The 9776-nt window shown below is 42.1% G+C and overlaps 1 protein-coding gene across 1 annotated transcript; it reads left to right on the forward strand.

The window, feature by feature from the left end:
- Positions 1 to 3340: 3340 nt before the first annotated feature.
- LOC125531809 (uncharacterized) lies at positions 3341 to 7668 on the forward strand. Its single transcript, XM_087524564.1, has 14 exons — positions 3341 to 3522; positions 3636 to 3693; positions 3857 to 3966; positions 4337 to 4388; positions 4479 to 4531; positions 4675 to 5150; positions 5739 to 5746; positions 5907 to 6048; positions 6126 to 6254; positions 6406 to 6539; positions 6614 to 6725; positions 6829 to 6923; positions 7092 to 7155; positions 7389 to 7668. The coding sequence occupies exons 1-14, from the start codon at positions 3422 to 3424 to the stop codon at positions 7445 to 7447; spliced, it is 1593 nt and encodes a 530-aa protein (XP_087380690.1). The 5' UTR covers positions 3341 to 3421; the 3' UTR covers positions 7448 to 7668.
- The last annotated feature ends 2108 nt before the right edge of the window (positions 7669 to 9776 follow it).

Raw genomic sequence — 9776 nt, forward strand, 5'->3', positions numbered from 1 at the left:
TAAGTTACTTAGAAAGGCTATCACAATATTAGCCTATAGATTAAACATATTGAATAGATTGATTTGGATACAGTAGACTATATTACCTTCTTTTATTGAAAGGGCTAACTTCTAACCTTCACCTTTAATTAGCATCGAAGTATCTAAACTTTTCTATGGAGTCGTACCGAAGCAAAGTTCATGAACTATTCAGCATTATCGATGTCATTGCCGGCATCACCCATCACAGGTGTTGATAAGTTGATTCCCCCCACATGGAGCCAATGCCTTGGTTACACCCCACTACCCCACTCCTGGTTCATGCTCAAGGTAAAAACCCTCGTTCACTCTATTATATTGTGAGGTGGCTGTATTCCGCGTTGTAATTTCTTTGGAGGCATTTTCCATAAGATTTGGTTATCTTGATTTCTTCATGACTTATATTGGTGGCAAAGACGATGTTATTCTGCGGTTGGAGAGAATTATTTTCTTTTTAATTACAAAGGAATCCTCCCATTGTACATCAGGATACATCATGAGCCCAAGAGAGAAAACAAGACGATAATTGGACCCTAAATCGACCGACAACCTCCCAAGAGATGCTTTGCCATCATCTCTTGCCAAATCCTCGCCATGAGGCAAGGAGCAAAGGGCCTCCCACATGGAGGTTGAAGACGTGCGTGGGCTTCGAAAACAGTCAAAAAATCCTATAGAGGCTAGCAAACCACCCTAGCCACCTGTGTCTTTGCAAGTTTCATCCGTAGTTCCGGCAACTGAGGCCAAGGCAGCGGAAGAAGAATGTCGAAGAAACACCGAAGCCAGCAACGTTCCCCACATTACGCCAAGTCAACAATGCCGAACGACAAATCCATCCCACTCTCTTCTTTCCCCACCATGACAGCGAGAAAAAAAATGGGGAAGGAAGCCGGACCGACTCGCATCGACAGCCTATCAACCAAGCTTATATTTGAAGCTCCACCGCTAGCCGTCGTTTTCCACCATGGAATATTGCCGGAAGAGGGAGAAGAGGAGCTTTTCGATGGCACTCGTGAGTGCCGGTGCCGAGATTCACCATGGCATGATGCCAGACACGACATAACGCCATACGCCCAAAGACAAACCAAACCCTAAACCCTAACTTAGTGCTAGCTAGTACGTACAACGTCCCCTCTTCTCTCCCATCCCCACTCGGAGCGGCGAGGCCACCCAAGGAAGCGGGGATCGCGGCGTGGGTCTCTCAAGAGAAGGAAGGAAGGAAGAGAGTAGACCATGTATCGATACAAAATGACATCAGCGCTCGCTGTTTCTCGTCAAAAAAAAAGTAGACCATGTATTGTTCAAATCGATTTGACTTTATTAATCTAATTTAAAGCTGAAACGTCACGGCCTTTTATGCAAAGAAAAAGAACTGGATCGATGTCAACAATCTCAAACTTGTTTACTAGTAATTGACGAGTGATTCGAGAGACGAATGTCGTTGTTAGAATGTTGTCAGTTTTCTTACCAAAATAAGAAGCCAGAACGTCGTTTGAACTGAAAAGAATAAGCACCAAATCAGCAACAATGCTACACATACAGGTTTTTACAGGAGTTTACAGGATTGATTTTACGTGGCGTTTTTTGATTGGGTGTTGAAAATCAGGGGGAGGGGCGATGTTTATGAAGTTTGGAAGGAACCTGTAAACTTCTGTAAAGCCCTGTAGATGTACTGTAGCATTTTTGCCAAATCAGGCAAGAGGAAATATGTACTTAAAAAAGAGCGAGATCGTACGAGGGAAGCGCGTCGGAAACGAGGCAGCCGGCCGGCCGTGGCGCAAGCAAAGCAAATCCCGAGCAAGAGCAGTGCCCCACCCCCACCGTCTCACGCGGTGCCGAGCGACGCGAGCCGGGAGGGAGTGCCTCCTTGCCGGGAGTGGTGTGGGTGGCTGCGCCGCGTGTGCCACTAGTAGAAAAATGGTCAAACGTGAAGCACATTAGTGCCGGTTTGTATTTGAGCCGGTACTAATGGTATCATTAGTGCCGGTTCGAACGGATTTGCATTAATGCCGGTTCGTGTTGAACCTTTAGTACCGGTTCGTGGCACGAACCGATACTAAAGGGGTGGTGGCAGGCTGGCGTCAGGCCAGGGCCCCACGATCACCTTTAGTACCGGTTCATGGCACGAACCGGTACTAAAGGTCTAACCTTTACTACCGGTTCGTGCCATGAACCGGTACTAAAGGGGTCTGACCTATAGTACCGGTTGAAGACACAAACTCTACCCCCCCGGATCGCCTTTTCAGTTTTAAAAAAAATAAAAGAAAATAATGGAAATGTCAAAAAAAAAAGAAAATAAGTTTCTCATGTGATATGTGGTCTAGTTGTTGGAAAAATTTGCAAATGTGAATTTTGACTTTATTTGCAAAATCTCTCTGAAATTTGTAAAAATGGGCATAACTTTTGCATACTAACTCGGATGAAAAAGTTTTTTATATGAAAAATCATCTACTCGAAAAGTTACATCCAAATTTAACCGGGGAACCCCGTTAAACATTTTCAAAAACCTAATAGAAAAAAGTTACGGGGCTTTTAAGATCTAGAGTGGAAAAAATTGAAAAATATTCAAACAGTGGGCAAACTGTGGTCAAACAATGGTCAAACTAATTATTCTAGAATATTAGTGTTACTAAATAATTATTTTAGTTATTTCAATTTTGGTCAAACTGTGGTCAAACTGTGGTCAAACTAATTATTCAAGAAATATTAGTGTTATTAAATAATTATTGTTTTTTAAAACAATAGTTTCAAACTCAAACAGTGAAATGTGTCACTTCATGCTCAAGAAAAATTCCTGAAGGTTAATAGGATTGACATCTTACTATTGTCAGGAAAACAACAAGTGCAGACTCGGAAACGAAGGAGAATAGAACCTGAAAGTTAAGCGTGCTTGGGCTGGAGTAGTGAGAGGGATGGGTGACTGGTCGGGAAGTTAGATAATTTGGAATGAGTGATCCACACTTAAGCAGTTAAGAGAGGTGATTAGAGACTAAATCATCAAATAATTCAGAAAAATTAAAAATGAAAAAAAATTAAAAAAAATTCCAAAATTTTCAAAAAAAAATTCTAAAAAAAAACTTTAGTAACACCAACCGGTACTAAAGGTCCCCCGTACCAAGGCGTGAGCTCACGCCACATGATGGCATTTAGCGCCGGTTCGTGCCGAACCGGTACTAAAAGGGGAGCCTTTAGTACCGAAACTTTAGTGCCGGTTCCATAACCGACACTAACCGGTACTAATGGTCCGTTTTCTACTAGTGTGCCTCTCCCTTTGCTCTCCCTCCGCTCCGCTTTTTTCCCTCTTATATATACAGCGCCCCGACGACCACCCGCCACCCATCGCCATTCCCCACACGCTACCCGGCCGCTACTCAGTCTCAGCTCCACCGCCGCCCCCAACCTCGCGATGGCGCCCAAGCGGCCGCTGGAGGCCGTGCCGACGGAGCAGGAGGGACCGCGGTCCCCGAGGAAGCGGCTGCGCCGGACGGTGCTCCTCATGATGTGGCTGTGAGTACCCTCACCTACCTCACCTAGCCGTTCGCCTCCTTGTCTCGCTTCCTTGATTTGAATTTTGAACTCACCGGCTGCGCCTGCTTCATTCGCGCGGATCTGCGCCGCAGGGAGAGGAGGAGTGCGAGACCGGTCACCGTCGAGCAGCTGGCGCACATGGTTCGCCAGGTGAGGCCATTCCTCTTCGCGGCTCCACCCGGTTCCCCTCCCTCTCCGCATTTTGATTTTGTTTTCCCCCAGTCGTCTCGTCCTCCTCGCTGTGTGTGTGTTTGGTTTTGTGGCGACCGACAACTCACGGAGTTTGGCGGTGGGTTTTCAACTGTTTATGCAGTTCACGGGGCTCGCCGCGCGGCTTGGCTCCATGGAGAGGCTGCTCCTCGACCTCCCCAACATAATCCACAGATTGTTGGCGGAGCAGCTTGCTTCTTTTCAGTTTCAGAGGTACGTACACATATTTATGTTTTGCAAGCGCACGTGTCCATGCCACAATTCAGATGTCCGAATATACTAGGAATTAGCGCATTTTATTTTACGAAACTAAGGGAGTGATAATTGAAGTCCTGGTTTGCTTTCTGAGAACTGCCAGTTTTATCCTGTGATGAGAAATAAAACATCCATCTTTGTGTCTTTCTTTTTATGATGACAAGATTGTTGTTGGAAAGCAAATTGGATGTAATAAGATATTATATTATGGGACGGAGGGAGTACTTTGGAATGTTGTGGATGTGATGTGATGGCTTGATGCTTCCTTGGTTTAATTAATTAATTAATTAATCTTATCTCCTGTTGTGTATTGTTTTGCATCCAACAGTTCTTTGATCGTATCCATACAAGATATGATTCGGTCAACGGTACAGACAGAGGTTAGAGTCTGGATCTTCATCCGTGTAATATATTTTGCATATCTGTACCTGCACTTTATCCCAACTCAATGTTGCTACGTCATGTAATAGAAGCAGGGACGACAAGCAGCTCCGCTTCCTACTGTCATTAATGACCCTCCTAGGTATCTGCCATTTTTTCCTTCTTATTGTACATGTTTTTTATTTATGTCTTGATTCTTACTGTCAACTCAAGTATTTGCTTTCTACATAATCTGGGAATTTTCCTTTTGTTACTATCTCACTCTCATCTTATTTAAAAATTTAGGCAGATGTCAGAAGGTTTTCCTGAAACTGGAGGCATCTCTAGAGTCAAGCTGCGGTTTGTCGATGTTGACAGACCAAAAGATCCACTTTTCACTGGTTGCCCAGTAAAATGGCAGAATGGAAGAAACGCTAAGGTAGCGATATTTGGAAATGATAGGCAAATCACACAGGGCGACCTTTCTAAATTGAAAATTGAGATTTTAGCAGTCCATGCTGATTTCTTTACTGAGCAAGGACAAGAGGACTTCACCAAAGAGGAATTCAACAAGCAGATATATATGCACAAAGGGAAAGAGTCAGTCTTGAAAACTGTTAATCTAGCAAACGGTGAGGCATATATTGGTCCCTTCTCCTTTACAGAGAGCTCCCAGAGGAAAAGGTTAAGGTTGACAGCACGAGTGAAAAGGCAGGTTCATACTACCAGAGTTCAGGAAGCAATCAGCGATCCTTTTGTTGTCAAAGACCGCCGAAGCGAATGTGAGTATATCCAGTTATCCATTCTGAGCACCATTTTTTTTAACTATATTGCATTGGAAATTTAATACACTGTGTAATTTGCTCATTCGTGATGGAGGCCTCCATGTTCTTCTATTTTTTACTTTTTGCTCATTCAATGAAACATCTATTGTTTCCCATAGTTAGCTGAAGAACACGTTCGTCCTTTAAGTGGCTGCCAGGCTAATTTAAGTTAAAAAAAATGTTCAAGCACATATCATATCTTCCATAAACTTTTATGGCCTTCTGAGTGACATTATTTCATATGAAAATATGATGTCTTAGCACTAAATGTTCTGCTTTTAGAAGGGAATGGCTTGTTCCGTCACAAAATTTCTGTAAAGTAATGTCTATATGCATATAATATCCTAAATACACACTGACAGTCAAAACTGTATGACCGCCTAGGTGCTAGGCGAAGGCCAACCGCCTAGCGGTACTTTGGATCTGACAAAATTATACTTCATACCTTGGATTTGGGATTACACTTTTCTTTGGTCAATACAGATCTTATTTTGAGTTGTCTATTAGGTCGTAGATTAATACTAAGCATGGTAAATCGATTTGTAGTTTACCATGTACATCAATCCTTTTCTCAGTGCCATTACCATCAGATGCAATGATACCCAGAATGAAGCAATTGCATCTTAGAAATCTTATTTTAACATATCACAGTTTAGCAGTTGATAGTCACTGAAATAATAGTGCTGGCGATTACCTTCATGTATTCTGTTACAGCATAAAGTGAACAACTGGAAAAAGTCTGCGTATAAGAAGTTTGACGAGCGCGAGAGCTCAGGGCATCTTACCCCTGATTACTTCATGATCAATGGCCACCCAGTCCGTGCAGTGCCCCATGATGCGGGTCCTTCGGTACAAGGTACAACAACATGACAAATTTTAATATTTTGTTCCATTGCGCTACATGCATGTTTCTCTGAATTCAGCTTATTGCAGAATTTGGTGATCGACGTCCATTGAATGGGTGCTCACAGCCGGCAGTCCTGTCAAACAACGACGCTGGTCCTTCAAACCAAGAAACGCTGCCGTTTTCGCAGCCCACATATGAACAGAGTGTGCATCAAGGTCAATACTAAACACCTGCATAATTTTGCATCACGCATCCTCCATACTGTTCCTGTTTCATCGCTCGCAAGAAAATTATTTTTGAAATGAGCATCACAGGAAGTTATTATTAGTGTTGATTCTGATAGTTTTGGGGATCAACCTGCTGTAGGACTTGACCAGCACGATCCTTGTACGTCACAGAGTGTATCTCCTTACTATCTGGCCCAGGGAAATTTCATAAATGATCAGGGACAGGGATCATTTTCAGCAGAGCCAACTATTCCGTCCCACATTCTTGCACCAGTAAGTAAAGTTACAATCAACAATTCTATCCCACAATTTTTCATTGACAACCTGAAATATTTCTTGGATGGTAGGTTCCAGAGGATGACCCGATCACATTCACAGCTGCAAGTCTAACTGGCCAACAGAATGGACACTTCAGCTTCTCGACAACTAATGCTCCTGGTACTTCTTATCCTGCAGCAGGTGTGATTGTTGTACCCGGTTTTTCTAATTTGACAGTATATGCAGTGTGCTTGATCATCAATACTCAAATCGCTTCTCCATTATGCAATGTTGGGTGCTGAAGGTGTTGCTGGGACTTCCTCAGATGGAGTTAGTCTGGGAACCTCTTCACCTAACCATGTGCAGACTGACATCCTCAGTGGGTTAACTCCGATTGAAGTATGTTTTCTTCAATATGTCATGGGAATTAATTATTCTTAAGAACATAACAATACCATCACGATTTTTTTTTTGGAAAAGGGGATAGCCCTGGCTTCATCATCATGAATTATATTATGGAAGTTGTTTTTCCCCTTCTCTATGTGATGATGAAATTTGTTCTTGCAGTTCCAGGTATGGCTAGAACTACAAGCAACTTTGGTAGACCAGGATTTTGCACAAACTAACAGCGGTATGTGATATTTAAGTTACCTTCTCTTGTGGTAACTTCTGTTGACAGTTAAGCTGCCACAAAAGTTCTCTTCAGTCAGAATTGTTTCTGACTTCCAGACTAAGATAAGATGATAGCAAATTAGTGTTTATACCTACAGAATAACTGCTGACTACCAAATTATTGAAATGTTGTCTCCTTAAAACTTAAAATTAGGTGTTAATCTAAGATCTTCCTTTTGTTCCATGTCGCAGAACTGCTGAATTCCGACAGCCAATTTCATGGTTTTGAACATGACAGACGCGACCGCTGACTAAACATGAAGCAACTGCAACAGGCTGTCCTCTACCATAGTCAAGTATTCAGTGTAACTAAATATTTGGTTGTAGATATGAATAATTTGTAAATAGCAACACGTATTTTTTCAGATTGCTCCATATATGCTAAATTTGCTCCTGTTGCAGTAGACATATGTCTTGTACTATTCTTAAAGAGCAACCTTTTAGAAAAAGACATTATTTGGCTTGCATTGAATTCCAAGAGCAAATATTCGTATTGCAGAAGTTGGTGTAATCCTGTTAATCCATCTTTTTGCAAGTTGAGTTTTTCCTGGGTATCTTCACACATTCAGTCAATAGTATGCTCTGAATCATGAAATTGTTCTCAACATTTTGAACATGGTAGTAAAATACTGACAGCAGAAGAGAGATTACATTAGTTCTACAAGATTTCAATTTGTTTCTTAAACATAAGTTCCATTTCTGGACAATCCTATCAACACAAGATAGTACATTAATTAGTTGAGCCATGATGTATGTAACAACCACGCGGAGATATCGATCACACGGTGTCCTGGGCTGAAGCTGTTGGAGTGCTTCCTCAAGATGTCAAAAGGAGACCCTTCAACCTGATAGCGGCGAGAGGATGGCAATCTGTTACGACCTAACGTATGATTGGGTTAGATGTAGCAGCGAATTGGGGATTTCAAAAACAAGAGCAGGGGCAGGAGAAGAGAACTTGGGGAAGAAGAAGAACGGACAGAGGGGATGGATTCATATGTTCATATCTTCTTCGATGAATAGTGATCATACACGGCTATGGCTTATAACAGCGCCAACTCACCCACTGACCACTGGGCCCACACCCAACAACTCCAGACCGCGTTAACTGGTCTCCCGCCTTCGCATGTCTCTTTAACTGCTTTGAACATCTTCTGTTTCGTCAGACATTGGCCGAACACCATCCTCTGCTTCATCGGTCCATTGATCCTTACTTTGCTTGGTTTCACTTCTGACTGCCCTATGCCTTGCGCCTTTATGAGTGTCTGCCTTTGTACTGTTTGTTCAAAAAAATGATTTGACATCGGTCCGAAAACTTTACTGAGATACATATAACTTTTTGTTGTGTGAGAGAAGGGACAACTACTTCATCCAGTTGTACTATCTTATTAATTTTTCAAACCACTTATAAGAGAACTCATGTATTGTGGACCTTGTTGGTCCACATCGAGACTTCATACCTTCGCTAAAAAAAACTAAGCAGGGCTTTCAGGTCACGAGGCTGGTTTAGCTTCTACTCCTCTAGACAACCTCTAGGCCAGGCGTGAAGGGATGAGGACATCAACCAAGTAGGTCTTGTATATAGCCCGCAGATACGAATGAGGTGGCTAGAGTTTGAGAGAGAAGGGTGGTGGTTGGAGATTTACCTAGTCTCCTCGCCTCCTGCTGTCATCTTGCCATTTGTGAGGCGAGGGGACCTTGCTTTTGAGAGATTTACGGTCTTTGTCAGCATATTCAAGGCGCTTGCGCTTGGACCACTACGAGAGGCCTTTCTAAGATGAACTGGGCTTTGGATCTCTCATGCCTCTTGATCCTCCTCTCACCTAAGACATGTTATTTCTCGTTGGATTGAGTTTTTCACATCAATCTCCTTTGTGGATAGTGTGTGAGTCTCTGTGTTTTTATCGAGGTTGTAGATGATAGTAGTGAGGTGCTGCTTTTCTTTTTTGTATACCCCGCTGAAATGTTTCACCCTCCAATTAGGAATTGTCGTGTGGTGCAAATTTTAGAATTCCATCTCTGAATCGTCATTCCACCTACGGAGTGCCTTTCACAAATTCTTGATAATATCCGCAAAGACATCCTGCTGTAACCATCGAACTCGAATTTTGTAAGTCAAAAACTATGAGTTGTGGGATTACATTACTCAATATTTGGCTACAATGGATTAGTAATAATATTTGAAAATATGGATTTTTCATTACCTGATCATTCCAAGTTATATTCCAAAAGGACAATAAAGAATCTTATACACCATTATATGTGCTCATTGGCTTCTGTGATTAGTCATTGACGTTCACAGAATTTCACAAAATTGATGATGTTCAATTTGTTGTAGACTTCAATTTTTTACCAATCCATTTCAGTTCGTTGAACATTCTTCCTCTGTTTTGGTTCAGACATTTCTCAAGCTTATTACCTTTTTTTTGCATGAAGAGACAATTACTTCAACCTTTTTAATTTGGGCCAGTGAAGGAAACTCAGGTCTTACAATCTAGCCACACTAGCTTAATTATATAATTCAAGTGTAAAAACAAAATGATTGAACAAATTTCTAGGAAGAATGCATATCTACAAGACGTT

Source organism: Triticum urartu, chromosome 5A (assembly GCF_056163025.1).
Source record: "Triticum urartu cultivar PI428250 chromosome 5A, HENAU_Tu73, whole genome shotgun sequence".
Lineage (NCBI taxonomy): Eukaryota > Viridiplantae > Streptophyta > Magnoliopsida > Poales > Poaceae > Triticum > Triticum urartu.